The 17,415-nt window shown below is 43.8% G+C and overlaps 1 protein-coding gene across 1 annotated transcript in view; it reads right to left on the bottom strand.

The window, feature by feature from the left end:
• The window catches only part of LOC122816313 (putative uncharacterized SMG1-like protein), a 403,196-nt gene that overhangs the window by 13,460 nt on the left and 372,321 nt on the right, over positions 1-17,415 (bottom strand). Inside the window, exon 4 of the mRNA XM_044089046.1 lies at positions 11,357-11,493. Within this exon, the coding sequence (XP_043944981.1) occupies positions 11,357-11,493 (137 nt within the window). The remainder of the gene's footprint in view (positions 1-11,356; positions 11,494-17,415) is intronic.

The following is a 17,415-nucleotide window of genomic DNA, read 5'->3' on the forward strand; positions in this document are numbered from 1 at the left end:
GCAAGCTGGAGGCAAAGTATTGGGGTAAGGCTGGATTTCAAAAAGACATCTACAATTTCCAGTACAGAAGGGCTAGCTAGAGGTCTGTGTTGAGATAAGTTTAAAAATTCCTTGAGTCCCAGCAGAAATGCTCTCTAAGAGTATGCAGGGTTTCACCAAAAGAAAAATCTTTTGGAGGGGAAGCAGAGAGAATTGAATCCTCTTCAGAATCTTCACAGGTAGATAAGGGTAGGTCCTGGTAATCAGAAGGATCAGAGTTATCAGACTCCTGATCTGAAGAATCAGAACGAAAATCAGTTCTTGGTCTTTTTGAGGGGGAAGACTGACTTCCCCAAATTAAAGTAATGAGGTCTTAAGCCATTCTAAGCATTTGTTCTTAAGGCATGTGAGCCTGAATGCGCTTTGGTCACTGATTTCCTAAGCGTAGTGCGAACTTTAGGCCTGAAATTCGGTATTTTTGGTTTGAAACTAAGTCGGTTTAATATGAAAGGCCTGAATACACCCTCAGAAGCCGGTGCCTGTACAGCGGCTCTGGACCCATCCAAGGTAGATACATCCACAGGTTCCATAGTAGAAGAAGCATCTCGCGGCATACCGGCCTCCGAATGGGTCTCAGAGGCCTGCAAATCTGTAGAAGCAGGTATCAGGGGCTGCGAAAGTGCCTCACTGAGTACCGGTGGTCTGGCGACTAGCTTAATGGTAGCATCGTTAGAAGTTTTGGACCTCTGCGGTCTCTGTTTTTAACCTTACATTTTTTTGGAAGATCGGTAGTCGGATGGCTTATCGAAGCCATTTCGGAGTGTGGAGATAGAGAGCAAAAAGTTAACTACAAAAATAGCCTGATGATGAATAGTTCGGGCACTGAACAAGGCATAAAACAGACAGCGAGGGATGTTGTGGTCTGGGCCTAAACAGGTGACAGTAAGAATGAAAATCTGAGGTATTTGCTTTCCACAGGCAAGACAATTAATTTTTTCTGACATCAGTTAGAGCAAGAAAAAAGAATCCCCAATGGGGTACTTATCTTTTAGAAGAATTCAGGTCTGAAACTCTAAAAACGAAAATTTCAGGAGGCGGCCGACCGGCACTTGCAAACTTCTGTTTCGGGTACCACACAGCAAGAAAGACTGATGTAATGGTGTCGGCTGCATGTTTTATACCCCTGACAACCTGACGTCATGGAAGCGACAGCATCAGACAGAGAAATCCCAAGACTCTGCTATTCAGGCCGGCAGAGGGCTACCTGCAGGCAGATAACCCAAATGTGATTACTGCAACACTAAGAACATCTACAAAGTCAAGTCAGACAACCAATCATAAAATTAAGGTTTTAAGGAGGAAAAGGCAAAGGTACACTGACTACCAAAACACAGCAAATGGTAAAAGCAGAGTTAAACGAGCTTAGTCCCCTTTACGCTAAGCAGTCTTACATCCTTAAGGAAGGATCTACCCTCTAATGGATGTTTGAATAAAGCTCAGATGCCTATCTGAAGTCAAACATCCTGTTCAATTTCATGGAACAAACTATTACTGCAGACGATGTATTTACAGAAACAGGGTATCAGCCATTCCAGAAAAACCCTGGTATAAAGAACGCTACTGCTCACAAGTGATCATTTGATCTAGAAAACAATTTCACCTGCCTGCTAGCATGCAGCAAGAAAAGGAATTCAGTAGGCACTGGGATGAAGAGGTAATGTAAGGTTTCTTTTGTTTCAACCTCTATTTCCAAAAGCTATGCGGGGACACACAAAGTACCATTAAATTAAGTTCACTAAGGTCCAAGAGGTTCCTAACAAAAGGCAAACAAAGATCTTAACATCCATCATTACCAAGACAGCCTTTAAGAGTCAACCTTTAATTTTTTTTTTTTTTTTTTTTTTACAGACATCTGGGTGATGAAACAGTTCTTGCAAACCACCCCTAAGGACCCAACTCTCCTCAACCTTTTGCACCTCTGCAAGATAAACTGCTCCACATACTAACAATTTAAATATCCACCATAGTAATAAAACAAGTCAGAGGTATGGATATAACCCAGCTGTGGTGAAATAGGGTAAACCCCCTGCATCTCAAAACAAATCAGGAAAACTGGATGAGCAACTACAACTTCTGACCTGTTTTAATCTCCTGGCAAAGGACAAAATATCATGATTGTGGGTATTGGCAAGGCACATAAGGTCTCTAGTATTAGTTGCCTTGCAATTCCCATGATCCTATGAAACTTGTTTCAGAAAAGACGTGTCTAGATATGAGCAGCATAATGGGGCTTATTCAGTCTAAGATAAACTGCATCTTGTGGTAAGCAGCAAAGAAAAGCTATGTACTTAATGTAGTGTTAGATTTCTCTAGTCTCTGTCCAGACAGTAAACAGCAAGACAGGTGCCTCTGGCACCTTTTAATGACAACTCCTCACAAGCTCGAGCTCCTTCCTACTCATAATCCCATCTGCTGGTGAACCTTCTAGATACAGCATGTCCTCATTACATACTACTAGTTCTAGGGACAAAAAGCTGACAAATCATCCACACAAACAGATCGCTCAGTAATGGACAATTTGCAGGGGGTTAGTGGCTGGTTATCCCAGTGTACAAACATACCAGAGAAATCTAACATTCTGGTTAGTACATAACTTTCATATTTCTCAGGTCCTGTCTGGGCTCTGGAACAGGACAACAGAATCACCAGCTGGATATGGTTGTCTCAAAGGCGCCCTTTGCTCTGGAGATGGAGTCAAGACTGATGTTTATTAAAGGTGTGCAAGGAAGACCAACTGACAGCTGCAGTAACATCTCGGACCAGAAGATAGTGGGAGAATATATCCCTTAATGACAGTCTTTCATTCAAAAGAAACTATGCAAAAAAAAAGGGGGGGGGGTGCACTTGGTGTTAAATGGCAAAGCAGAATGATGTATATAGATAAACCTTACCTTGAATATACTGTTCATCACTTAGAGATCCCACGTGAAGGAGCAGGTTCTGTATGTTCTGTTATATCATGTCGGTCATCCCTTGTATGTCTGCTGCTATTAGAAAGCAGGGGGAGGCCAATACCCATTAACATACTCTCATGGCTTCTCTGCAGTGAGCAAAGATAGTGTTTCCTCCTTGCTTGATGTACAATACTACTGTCACACTGGCTGTCTATATGGCAATTGCACCTCTAAAGTGGAATGTTCTGAAATGCCTGCAATGCTCAGAGGACTGCTTTCATCTTAAGAATGATTTAATGTGCAGGGAACCTTTTCTGACGTCCATGACCCCTGTACCATCTTGTTCATTAAGTGTGGCAAGACATCTGTGGTTAACCGCTGCCCTGGGAACCTGCCGAAATGGACTCAAATTCAGAAGTTTAGTCCACAATAGCACTTTGACTAGCTCCTACTTGTAAGTAGGGGTAGTTCCTGGATGCATGACTTATTTTTGTATGCATACAAGCATCCTCAAGGTCTTCCTTGCAGGCATGGCAGGATCAACTGCACCATGACCAACTGTAAGGGCTCCTTTACTTACTTGTTGAGCTGGCTGAAAAACAGACTTGGTACTTGGTCTTTGTGTACTAAAAGGAACCTTAAGTTAAATCCGGATCCTCTCTGGTCTGTTGGGACCCTCCTGGATTGCTCTTCTGTTCAAGAGGGCTCACACCTTGACTGCTGCACTTCTGACTGGTAGGACAAACGGGTAACGAGAAGTTTGGGCAGATGGTGTTGCAGAAAAAGAATGAAGCAGTCTCTGGATATAATTCTACTTGGCAATGAATATAATGTGCTGGCCATATACACCAGAATGTGCAAGGACAAACGTCCGACTAACATTGGGGGGGCAGTCAAGCAATCCTTCAGAGAAAGCAGGAGCAAAACCCCCAAAAGAATTCCCTACCTCCATGACTGTTGCGTCCACTTCTGCCCTCTGGGATGGCAGTCATTTTATAACCCCTACCACAACAGTCTCCATCTGGTTGCTGTCTTTGCAGTCAACTAGGATTAAATGAAAAGTACAGTTTTGTACCTACCATAAATGTAGATGTTCGAGTGTTCACACTGCTGCAGTCATCACACTTGGGTTTATCCTGCCGTCAGGCGGTCCCGTACTCAGCCAGAGTTCCAAAGTTTTGTCCGGCGTCGGTTGCTGTCGCTTCTTCCCTGACGTCAGTGAGCCAGGGGTATATAAGATGCGTCAGACGCCATTTTCTTCAGTTTTTCTTGCCCCAGATGTCCGGTGCCCCCAAGTAGGTAGGCAATACATATTGCTAATGAAAAAATATACATATATCATAAAAAACAATACCTTCAGTTACAAGCAAATACACCACAAAGGTTGTATAGGATAGAAAGGTGTACGCAAGTCCAGCTAGTTCAGAGGGGATGGAGGGAGGGTAACCTGGAATGCAGCAGTGTGAACACAAACATCTACATTTATGGTAGGTACAAAACTGTACTATGTTCATTGTGTTACACTGCTGCAGTGATCACACTTGGGTGGAATCCCAAAGCTAAGGTTAGGTGGCTGGTCTTATAAAGAGTTAGGATTGGCTATGAGGCCCTGCAGAACTGCAGTGGCAAATCCTGCTCTGGATTTAGAGTAAAGAGGCAGGTGGTAATGCTTAGTAAAGGTGTGCACTGAACTCCAAGTTGCAGCCTCCAAAATTTCCTTGGTAGGTACTCCTCTGAGAAAGGCTGTTGAAGTGGCTGTGGCCCTGGTGGAACGTGGCCTAATGTTATTAGGGATTGATTTTTCATGCTGTGTGTAGCAGTAACGAATACAGAGTCCTATCCATTTGGAGATAGTCTGCTTTGAGATAGCCTTGACCTGTGATCCTGCAACATATACTACAAACAGTTGCTCAGTTTTCCTGAAAGCTTTTGTTTTGTCCAAGTAGAAGCGTAGCTGCCTGTGTATGTCCAAGAGTGCAGAAGTTTCTCCCCTTTATTCTGGGGGTTGGATAAAAGGTTGGCAAATGGATGGCTTGGTTAAGAGCCGCACTAGATACCACCTTTGGCATAAAGGTGGGGTTGGTCCGTAAAGAAACCCTGAAAATTATAAAAGGTTCCACTGCCATTAATGCCTGTAACTTAGACTCCATGCTGAAGTTACTGCCAGGAGCAGAGGTGTTTTCCATGATAAAAATTTTAGATCAGCTGTATTGGCTGGCTCAAAAGGTGGCAGGGTCAGTTTTTCCAAAACGAAATTGAGGTCCCAAGTGGGTGTTGGTGCTCTCTGGGGCGGTCTTATGTTTTCAGCCCCTCTGAGGTACTGCTTAAGCAAGGGATGAGAGAATAGAGGAGGATCAGTGTTGTAATGTGCTGAAATGGCAGAGGCGTGGATCTTAATTGATGAGAAGGATAGGCCTTTGTCCAGCAACTCAGTTAGGTATTGTAAAATCTGAGGGATGTTTGGGACAAGAGGGTCAAGGCTTTGAGCCTGGTTCCAGGCGCAGAATCTCTTCCATTTTTCTGAGTAATCTTTCCTGGTGCTAGGCCTCCTGGCCTCCAAAATGACATCCATAACAGCTTTAGGGAGAGGTGTTGCCTGTTTGACTAATGAATCTGCCATGCAGCCAGGTTTAGGGTTTTGAGCTGACCGTGCAGGATCGGATTGTTTTGTTGGGTCAGAAGGTGTGGAATTTGAGGCAAAATCCATGGTGGGCCTTGAGCTAAGTTCTTTAAGATTGGATACCAGTGCTGGTGTGGCCAGTCTGGAGCAATCAGGATCTGTTTTTATTGTCTGGCTTTTAGGAGTACCTTTGAAAGGAGAGGCAGTGGTGGGAAGGCATAAACTTTTAGGCTTTTCCAGCTGAACGAGAGCGCATCCACTTTCCATGCTTGAGTGTGATAAGTCCTTGTGCAGAATTTTTGTAGCTGGCATTTCAGTGGGGAGGCAAAAAGATCTATGTCTGGGCATCCCCATTTCTGCATTACCATGCTGACGACTTGTGGATTCAATTTCCATTAGTGAGGGTCCATGATATTTCTGCTTAGATAGTCTGCCAGAGCATTTTTCTTTCCTGGCAGGAATTGAACTTGATACGTTAGTGCTGTGTTCCACAAGGTCATGGCTTGCCTGCATAGGGGATAAGAATGAGTGCCCCCTTGCTTGTTTATTTACCACATTACTGTGGTGTTGTCTGTCTTTAATAATAATTGTCCTGGATGTAGAAGGTCCTTGAAAGCTGTTAAGGCATTTTGAACAGCCATCTCTTTTTGATTGATGTGAAGATGCATCTGGTGTGTGGTCCACTTGCCCTGAATGCATTTTCCTGCCATGTGTGCTCCCCAGGCGTAATCCGAAACATCTGTTAGTCTGCCTGGCTGTGGGTAGGGTAAAAGGCTGACCCTTGTTTAGGTGACATGCCTGTGCCCACCATCGAAACTCCTGTTGTAGGCAGGGAATCATTGGTATTACTGCTTCTAAACTGTGTGAGTGTTGAGTCCAAACACTTTTTAGGTACCATTGTAATTTCCTCATATGCAGTCTGGCATATGGTATTAGTAGTATGCAGGATGCCATGAATCTCAGGGCCTGCAGAATTTTTCTTGCAGGGAGATGGGACTCTTTTTGCCAGTAATTGAAAATATTGAGTTAGCTGAATTTGTCTGGCTTGAGAAGCCATCTGGGCTGTTGTATTTAAGCTGGTACCCAGGAATATAATCTGTTGTGAGGGTACTAGTTTTGACTTCTTTTCGTTTACTGTGTACCCTAGAAAAATTAGCAACCTTTTTACAAACGCCAGATGCTGTAGAAGAATGTCCTTTGTCTCTGCTTGAATGAGGCAGTCATCCAGGTATGGATATATTTGAATTCCTTTTTGTCTGCAAAATGCAATTACTGGTGCCAGGCACTTTGTAAAGACCCTGGGTGCAGTAGATAAGCCAAAGGGCAGTGCAGAGAATTGGTAGTGCATTGTTCCAGTTTTGAATCGGAGGTATCTTCTGCAATTTTGTCTGATAGGGACATGCAGGTAAGCCTCTGAGGTCCAGAGCAACAAGCCAAGCCTTCTTGCCCAGAATGGATAGAAGCTGCTGTAATGTCAACATTTTGAATTTCGGAATATCCAGATAAGTATTTAGAATTGAAAGATCTAGTATGGGCCTCCAGGCCTTGTCCTTTCTGGGGACCAGGAAGAGTCTTGAGTAAAAATTCCTTGTTTCTGTTGTGGTACTTCTTGTATAGCTTTCATGTCCATGAGGGCTGAAATTTGGTTTTGTGCCTCTGCCCATTGACTGTGGCAGGTCTGGCATTCCTTTAGGGGGAGGGGGGGTTGTGAGCCCCTGATCAGAGTAATGAGGTATTCGGCCATTTTAAGCATCGGTTTCTTGGGCATGGAGGACTGTCCAGGAGAATGCTGTACTTACTTCTTTGTCTTTAATGGTACTTTTGTCTTAGCTGTTGCTTTAATGGTAAGTTGTGAAGGTCTGAAAACACCCTCAGAAGCCAATGCCTGCTCAGCAACTCCGGACCCATCTGAGGGATTAGTTTCCGTAGGCCCAATACCTTGAGTTTCCAGAGGCCTAGTTGTCTCCACGTGGGAGTCGGAGGCAGCCTGTGGCTCTGAGGTAGCGGGTTGTCAGGGGCTGCGAAAGCACCTCACTGAGAACCGGCGACTGGCCTAGAAGAGGTTGTCAGTTTTGGACCTCGGATGCCTGTCTTTATCCTTGTCTTTGCGTTTTTTCGGAATTGCGGTCGTCTGTTGATCCGACAGCATAGTATAATTGAACCTTCGGCCAAAGTAGTGCAAAGCAAAATCAAAATGTCTTTTTATAGTGCATTTGTTAAATCTAGCACAAAACAGACAACTGATGACGTCGTGATCAGGGCCTAGGCATGGAATACAGTTAAGAGTGTAAGTCCTTATGAGATATTTGCTTCCCACAAAAAATACAATTAACTTTTTCTGACATCGGTCTAAGGCAAGAAAAAAGTTTCCCCAACGGGGTACTTAGCTTTACTGAAGACTTCGGATCTGAAATTAGACTTCGAAAATCTCAGGAGTCGGCCGACTGGCACTTGCGAACTGCTTCTGCTTCGGGCACCGCACGGTAAGAAAGACTGAAGAAAATGGAGTCGGATGCCTCTTGTATACCCCTGGTGCACTGACGTCAGGGAAGAAGCGATAGCAACCGACACCGGACCAAGACTTTGGAACTCTGTCCGACTACGGGACCGCCTGATGGCAGGATAACCCAAGGGTGATGACTGCAGCAGTGTAACACGAACATCCAGACTTTCTTAATCCCCTTCTGATTATGCTGAGAAGTCCTTAGAGGAGTAAAACCAGATTCTCACAGCCTTGAGCATCTCGTTCTCTTGCTCACAGGTAGACAGGCTTTCCTTCTCCAGCTGTCCAAACAGCATAGTTCCACTGAAAGGGGAATTAAAGGCCTATCCGAAATAGTCTGGGAAATCTGTTAGGCATAACTACGCTAGTCTCCTCACGGCTAGGCCAGATTCCGCCTCCCTAGCTGTCCCATCCATCACAATGAATCAAATGCTTGGACAGAAAACTTACTCCATTACTACCAGAGTTTATATTTAGGAATGTAGTTTGCCCAATGGCAACCATTTCAAAGTTCTGCTGCCTTTTGCAGAATCTCCCTTTGAACTACATGGCCAATACGGTGAGTTTTCAAAGCTCTAACAGGATGTGCTAGACACAAACATTTCCCCAGTCTGTACATCATCTTGGACTTATTGGGGGATGGATGGACTGTGGGTGTTCAGGGACATCTTTCTTCATAGCAGTCACCATACACACAACTGAGTCAACAGGGAGTTGTTCACTACAGTTGGTCTTCAAGAGTCCATAAATTTCTATCAGCCTTCATGGGAATCAGCTCAGCCACATATGGCTTTTTCCAGACCTTAGAAGAGACTGTATCGACAAGCTTACCTGGAGGGGCACTACCCATGCTATTGGAGGAAAGGAAGTAATCTTAAAGGGGGGTCTACAATTCTGCACAGGAAGAAGGGTTTGCTAGCCACAAAACCCTCTGCCTCATCTCCAATATTTCACTACAGGAAGGGTCTTCTGGAAAAGGATTTAGAGGGCACTTGCCCTTTGCCCAAATCTGTATCTGGGGCATGAGACTATCAGGTAGTCAATGTGCTCCCACTTTCAGAGGGACTAGGCAGTCTGTCCTGGTCAGAAATACATGAAGAGGAAGAAATCCCAGAGGACACTAGAGCCAAACTATGCATCCGTCTTTCCTGAGGAAGTATACAAGAACTCCTGCCCAAGTGTCCTAATTTGGCTGTGTGTCGGGGTAAAATTGGCACCTTTTGCTACAGGAACAACCTGGAGTAGTTCCCTTTTAACCATGTACTCCAATGAGATACTCAGGCCCTCCAGCATTGCAGCCAATGGCAAAAGTACTAGAGTCAAGATGGGACCTTGCAATGGTTCCAAAGCTGCCAATCCAGAAGCCTAATCAAAGACCTTTGGTCCACAAGTGTCAAATGCCAAAATCTAAGACACCCAGAACAGCCCCAAAAATACTGATGCAGACACCTTCAATGTTGAGACTTAACACAGAACCCCTAATGGCCATGTAACCATTCACATTGTCATTATCAGAGAGGAGGGTACCAGTGTTAAAGTAGTCTGCATTACTAACAACTTTTGCTGAAACAGGACCCAGAGGAGGCAAGGCTGAAGGAGTAACTTGGGTCAAACCTCGGGCTGCTGTAGGAGCGGTCAGGGCTGGTATAACACCATACCTAATCTGGGACTTCACAAAGGTAGACATCATATGCTCCAAAGGCAGACATCATACGCTCCAAATCCAGTTGCTTCAGGCTCCACAGAAACCCAAGGATCTACAGAAGCACTGGACTGCCACCCTCCCCCAAAAAACGTTTTGATGGTGCTTTCTCTGATGAACTACTACCTGCTTGGTGAAAAGTGCAATTCTCCCTGGTGCCAGAGGAATTCTAAAAAGGCTCAAATTCTCTTTGAATAATGCTCAAGCCCGGAGGAGACCTCTACGTCTTAATAGCAGCAATGAGACCTACAAGATTCACCAGAAGGGAGAGAATTACAGCTAGGAAGGGGCGCAAGCTTGTGAGGAGTTCACTATTGCCATTAGATGACAAAGACACCTGTCCTACAGGCCCAGTTTTCAGACAGCACCTGAGAAATCTTAAGAGTTGAGTAGCAACACTGAAATGTGGCTGGAAAATCTATTGTGCTAACACTGCATATACAAGTTCTTTAGGATGTCCCTTGGATAACTAGCCCAATTTTATTCCTCACTCAAGAGTTCACCAGCTATATGGAAGGTAAAATAAAAGGCACAAGTATGACAGGGAGACCAAAGGTATGACAGGGAGACCAAAGGTATGACAGGGAGACCAAAGGTATGACAGGGAGACCAAAGGTATGACAGGGAGACAAAAGAATTTGCTGGCAAAGGATTGTAGAATCTGGAGTATTTCTCCAGTTTTCAGCATTTAAACATGTAGAAATTAAACTTTCAACAAGCAGTCAAGTGCATTTAAAACATTTCATCTACATGTTGCACTTAGTCCAAGACTGCAGTTCTTACTTTCTGGATGCTGCATGCATAGGTTCATAGGAGGTTACCAGGCTAACAGCCCTAGAACCCTAACAAGCAGAGCCATGTTAATCCAGAGTTGCCTCAATTGGTTAGATGGGTGACATTTGCAGAGTGAGGCTATGAATACAAACTTCCCCTGTACATGAGGGAAAAGGGTGTGACCCCTGAGGTGAATTTGTGATCACCCATACATTTGTTTTGGCTGCGTTTAAATAGGGTCAGAGAGGAGCAATGTTTCATGTGAACTGGAAGTTTATTTCAGAGGAGTGGCACTCTCTGGAAAATGCATCTCTCTCCAGCATGTTCTCTGTCACAAGCTAGGATAAGATACCTAGAGACTGCGATTTTTGTGCCATGACTTGCAGATGTGCAGCATTCCCAATAGGACAGGTTCAGAGCCTAACCTGTTGGCCAGGTACAAGTTGACAGGTCACACTCTGACCTTGCCCTATTAGGAATGCTACACATCTGCAAGTCAAACAGCAAAAGAGTCACTCACTCTAGAGATCTTAACCTAGCCTGCGACAAACAGAACATGCAAACTGGACACCTGCTCAAAGTGCACCATTCCACTGTGATTCTACTTGCTTTACTAGAATTTTCTTTTAGTAATGTTGGCTTACAAACTTAAATAAAAATAAAAGGCAGGGAGATTAACAGAGTACAGAGACTTGACAATTACAAACAGTCCAGGTAAAGGTTGGTGTTGATTTTGAACAAATGTTACACAAATTCCAAGTAAAAGCACAGGCCTTGCATCACAAGTTAACGCTTATAACTAGATAAAAAGTATGCTGGCTTACCAGTTTATTTTCTGGTTGCTGAATGAACTCTTTTAGCTGCCTTACAGTAGCCAGCCTACGGTCTCTGTCATCTTCCCGGGAAATCCTCCGAAGAAGATTGGACAGTCGAGACTCATCAGAATAAGACATTGGTCGCTCTGAAAAAGCATTCAAAATGTATTAATCTCAGATAAAAACGTAACAAAAAAGACGCACATACATACAGTTCTAACAGCTACAGCAAGACACCTAACAAACACCATAACAGGCATCTCTCAAAGATTTAAAAAGCAGTCCTTACATCTAGTTTCCACTGAAATGTGGAACATTGCAGTCAGACTCCACTTAAAGTCTAATCTCCCTTCCAAAAAGACTACTGCCTGTTCAGATGCTAGAAGCATCAGCTTAAACAAGAATGAAAAATACAGAAAGTCCAGGTGTGTCAGGAGATTTTCACAAGCTTTACATGTGAGAACAGATTCACAGGTGCAGTACTGACTCTTGGGACTGCTGCTGCATGCAGAAAAATGAGGGCTAGCCCAACTGTGTTTTCTTGCCCCACTAGATCAGACTGTCTCAACCACCTTGACACTGGTGACATAAAAGGGACACTCCTCTACCATCACCTGCAGATCTTCTCTGCCCTAACAAGTACATTACTCCCTTGAGCTAGAGCACAACCCACCCAGGAATAACTCATCTCACGTCTCAACCACAGTACTATATAATACCATACACTGAAGGCTAAACCTAGAGAAGGAAGCTGCCTTCTCAATGTGGAAGGTAAATAAGGACAGGCTGAGACCCCATTCCAACCCAGTAATTCTAAGGGGACTAAGATGAAGGAAGGAGAGTACTAGCACTGCAACAATGAATAGACTAATAACTAAAATCACAGTAACAGCTTAACCGAACTGTACTACGCTTTATTTACTTACTGGTAGGACTCCCACTACTTGTGTAATAGTGGATCTCTGGTCTGTTGGAGTGGAAAGGACCCAGCAGGACAACTGTGGCAAAATCTGCACTGGGCCTGGATGATGACTAAGTGATGTCCGACTCTAAACCAGTCACAAGTGGTGTCCCGCAAGGTTTGGTCCTGGGACCCATACTGTTCGGCATATACTTTTCAGAAGTACAGGCAAACACAGGACTATGGCTAACCAAGTTCGCCGATGACTGCAAACTGGGAGCCGTAATTCACTCTCCGGCTGACACTGACATCCTCCAAAAGGGACTTACTGAGATGGACACCTGGTGTCAAAGTCATGGCCTCAAGCTAAATGCCAAAAAATGCATAGTCATCCCATTTGGGAAAAACACCCATGAATTACCACATAGGTGGCAGCCCCCTTAATACAGAAGAGGTAAATAAGAGATCTGGGGACCCAGGTAGATAGTAATCTCTCCTTTGACAATCATATTGCCAAGTAGTTAGGAAATCCTATGTGGCCCATCTAATTACTAAAGGGTTCGCATCAAGAAATAAAGAGGTTATAGTGCCCCTCTACTAGTCACTCAGACCCATCAGTGTACAATGACCCATCTGGGACGTACCTCACAAGACACTTCCAACAGCTGGAAAGACCACAAAAGTACCTCACCAAGAGGATTACTGGCCTCAAACATATGTCCTACGCAGCTTGACTGAAAAACTCCAGCTGTACTCAGTGGCATATCGCTTACTCAGAGGTGATCTCTGCCTGACTTACAAAGCCATGTCCAATTCAGAATTGGACATGCTCCACCTAAAGAAATCCAAGTCAGTGCGAGTCACGCGGTCTAGTGAGCTAAAGCTCGCCACAACAATAAATAGAACATGCTGGAGGAATAGATTCCTGTCACAGTGACTCCCCATGCTTTGGAAAAAAATTCCAAATTACATCAGGCAAAGCCCCTCACTAACACTCGAGAAACCTTGACTAGTGGATGGGTAACAGAAAATACACCCCTGGGATCACCTTCATTGGCTCTGCTTGACAGAGAATCAGTTAATCAATGGGGCGGCGAAAGCAGACACACTGGCTAGGCTTATAAATGCCCTCTGGCAGATAGTCTAGTAACTACCTATGATGCTTGGCAAACAAGAGGCTTCCAAAATGGCCAGTGTAGAAACATCCTTGGGAAGACTTTGGTGGTAGAGGTGTCCCTAGTAGAAAATGCTCTCAAGATCTGGAATGGGTTTACTATTATGAGTTTAAAAAAGTAATGAGCTATCCATGCAAACGTATGTTTGGTGACTTTTTTCCTAACTGCCTTTGGCAAAAACAAACTGTTGATCAAATTATTTGTACTGTTTTGCTTTGGATAACTTGATTCAGAAAAAAATTATACCCACCTCTGGCATAAGTGGTTAGGCCTAAAAAAGTAACCTTGTACTTGCATAATACCAAAAAATGGTTACTTACACTCCAGAGCCTGTAGTTCTGAAATCTGTCCAGACAAAGGCAGGGCTACCGAAAGGACAATCCTCCAACAGAGAGGTTACAGGATGAAAGCAACTGAGCATAAATTATTCCAGCACGAACATCCAAATCTCATGGTGCAGCAAACCCCTTCTTGAGAGATCATAAACATGAAACCCCATTAAACTCCTTGACTGGTAACTACAAGCCTAGAGATGGGTTTAAAGGCAGACAAACAGATGTGTATGCACCTTCAGAAAAGTGCAAGGCAGGCCTGCTTTGTACAAACCTTGACAAGAAGGCAAAGGCTGTAAGCAACGTTTCTAGGTCTCGTCTTCAGTAAGAGTGCCAATAGGAGAACCCTTTTCATTATGCTGTGCAAGACGTCCTAATATAAGATTTCCTGACTTCCTTCAAATCTATAACATCTCCTTCAAGAATACATGCCCAAATGGGGATAAGCATTAAACCATTCACTGTTGGTCTAAGAGTATGCAAAGCTACAATGACTTATAGACCTCTTGCTCGGAGTTGAAGAGGTCCATATGCTTGGACAACACTGCCAACTCTTCCATTGTTGGGTTAAGTAGAAGGGAGAAACCATGCTGCCTGGTCCAAAAGGGTGCTGTCAGTAGCATCCTGTTCTGCCTCTAGTAAAGAAGTCAGTTGTATACAGCTTAATGAAAGCAGCTGCTTCTAGTACAGCTGTAGAGGCTGTCCCTTTTCCAAAATCTCCAGAAGTTTGCTTTAGTTCTGGGGAGTGAGCCCTGACCTTTTGAAGGAGGTTTTTTGCCTAACAGTAAATTGAATGCTCCGACAGCCATATGGAAATGGTTTTGAAACTGGCTTTCCTTTTTTCTTGCCTTCAAAGGAAATAAAAATGTTAATCTGACAATCTGAAATAGTCTCATCTCAGTACTTTGAGTTACCTTTGGACATCCAAGGTCTTTGGGCAAGAAGGTAGGATTTTGGGCTGTCCTACCTGATCTTCAGAGATACCCTGGGGATAATGGTAAATAGAGAGACAGACCCAGGTTATGGAGGAATGATTTGTCACCCAAAACCTGTGTGTTGGCATTCTGGTGCAGTATTTCCCCTGAAGGGAACAGTTGGGCAAACTTTCAAGAATCACAGGAACAAAAACAAAACAAAAAAACAGAGCAAAACTCCAGAAAGGATACCCTACCTCCCTGGTTGTTGGGACCACCTCTTCCTCTGTGGCAGCATCCAGACTGAAATTCTCCTCTTCCCTGGGAATGTCTTTCCTGTTGCTTTCTGTGCTGGGACTTTTGGGATTTATGAAACTAAGTTTCTCACATTTTCTTGTTCCACTGAAAAGTCCTTTGCGGAATGGCAAACTCCCCACAGTGGTGAACATCTTGCCCTCTTGCTTAGAGGTAGAAAGCCTCAGTCTTGTTGCCCGAACATACTTCTGCTTTGAAATGGTCCGAGAAATCAGTGAGTCACATACAGGCCTCTCCTCATAGTTAAGCATGATCCTGCTGCCCCATCTGTCACATTATGTAAGAGACGCATGGTTACAGAAGGGATAGTACTCATGGACATCTCCTCGGTCTCTGCCTGGGGCCAAATTACCTAGACAACAGTTTCTGATTTTCAGATGCTATATAGCAATCTATTTCTGAAAACTAACCACATGGGCCATTGTACTGCAAAATTTTTGAACATGCTGGATGCATAAACCTGCTTCCCTCATCTATCCATCATCCTGGAATCTACTGTGGGGATGAATAGCTAGTCTTCCGGGATGTCCGTTTTCGGTAGCCACAACCACTATGTAATCAACAAGAGGCCCACTTCTTCAGCAAGGCTTGCCCTCAGATTAGGCTCAACTTCATCTGGCTCCTTACACGCTTTACAGACCACATCTACCAGTTTTGTCCAGGGGAGGCTCCACATATGCTGCTGGGGGAAGAGGAGTTAAAAATCCTCCTGTAAGATCTGCTCCTCCACAGAAGTGGGGTCCACTAGCCATGATCTCTTCAGTCTCACTTCCACTATTTCAATGAAGGATGCATCCTCTGCAAGGGATTTGGGAGAGTCTCTCCATCCACATTTGTGCAAGATTCAAAAGGGACAGTCCAATTACTACCTCATACTTTCTCTTCCTTGGGAGGATAGGGGACTGAAGTGGAAGCTCTCTTCTGAACATCCCTGAGAGGAGTTATCTCCTGATCCCACCAGTCTAGACCTAGTACTACTATAGTCCGGTTGGAGCCAGGATGGACAAGGTCTCAGTGTCTGTGGCTCTGCTGAATACAATTAATATCACTAACACACTTGATATGAAAGAGCTACTGGTAACTCCCTTCTGTGCCATGGAATTCACCAAACTACCCAGGGTCAAAACCACTGGGGATGATTAGGTATAAATCTGTATCAAAGTCTACAAAATCCACCCTGACCACTGATACAAAGGACTCCTAAAGTAGAGGCCAAACTGAGGATCTTCAACCATGAGAAAGCTATCAAATGCTCCGACAGAGAACAGAAGCAAAGTAGTCAGCATAAGCTTTCCTGGTACTGAAGACCCGACAGTCTGTTACTAGGCCCTTGGTGATGGACTCGAAAGGTAAGGTACAGATGTTAAAGGTGTCAAAACTGTGTGGGAGATTTTCTATCTGCAAGAACTGGACAATGTTATCTCTACAGATGTAGAGAGTGGGACAAACTGCCTGCCAGCATGGAAGGATGCCCGTGTGCGTTGAGGTGTGTGTGTGTGGGGGGGTGCCAACCAAAGACAGCCAGGCATGATTTCTTATGAAGGGAGAATTCTTTAATCTCCCCGTTATTTGTTCCCGAAATGCTGTTTTCTGGATTTTTGTTATGAAAAAGTTTGAAGAGCCTCCAAAAGAAAAGCCCAGGGCTGCAAGTATAATCCCTTTGGTACCGAAATGCTGTTTTCTGGATTTTTGTTATGAAAAAGTTTGAAGAGCCTCCAAAAGAAAAGCCCAGGGCTGCAAGTATAATCCCTTTGGTACCAAGGAAAGGGGATAGAGTAGTTTGACATCCTGCATTAAATTTTCCTCTAACTTCTCAAGTACCTCAGTTGAGGAATTCACAAAAAGAATCCTCCTCCTAAGGGATCCTTATTACCTTAAGATACTCAGTCATTCTTGTGCATCACTGTCCGTGTGGCTGCAGCTCTGGATACAGCATCTACTGCACATTTTACTTCTTTAAACTAGCCCACATACTTTACCTTGTTTGATAATTAGGCATCTTTTTTAAACCTCAAAGAAACTGCATGTGTCATACATTACATTTCTATATCCCAGAATCCAGGGAACTCTACTGGAAACTAAAATTAAATGCACAATATCCACCGGGACTGAATGATGTCAGTATATCTAGTGCACTTAAGTTGCTATCTATGAATTTGTAAAGGACCTTTGAGCTCTGATTGATGGAAAAAACATTTTAAAGTGGACACCACAGATTATAGACTTGTAATTCAACTCTCTCTCTCAAATATACACAGAAATATGTTAATATACATGCTTAAAAATGTTAAACACGCTTCCATACTTTAATGCTATTTTACTATTATACATACTACTGTGTCGGTACTTACCCTTATACGTATACATTCAAGGAAGGCTTAATAGATTTGGGTTTATGCGCCTTTAAAACAATTTGTAACCATGACATTTT

This window comes from Protopterus annectens, chromosome 12.part0 (genome assembly GCF_019279795.1).
Source record: "Protopterus annectens isolate FY-2018-M chromosome 12.part0, PAN1.0, whole genome shotgun sequence".
Classification (NCBI taxonomy): domain Eukaryota; kingdom Metazoa; phylum Chordata; order Ceratodontiformes; family Protopteridae; genus Protopterus; species Protopterus annectens.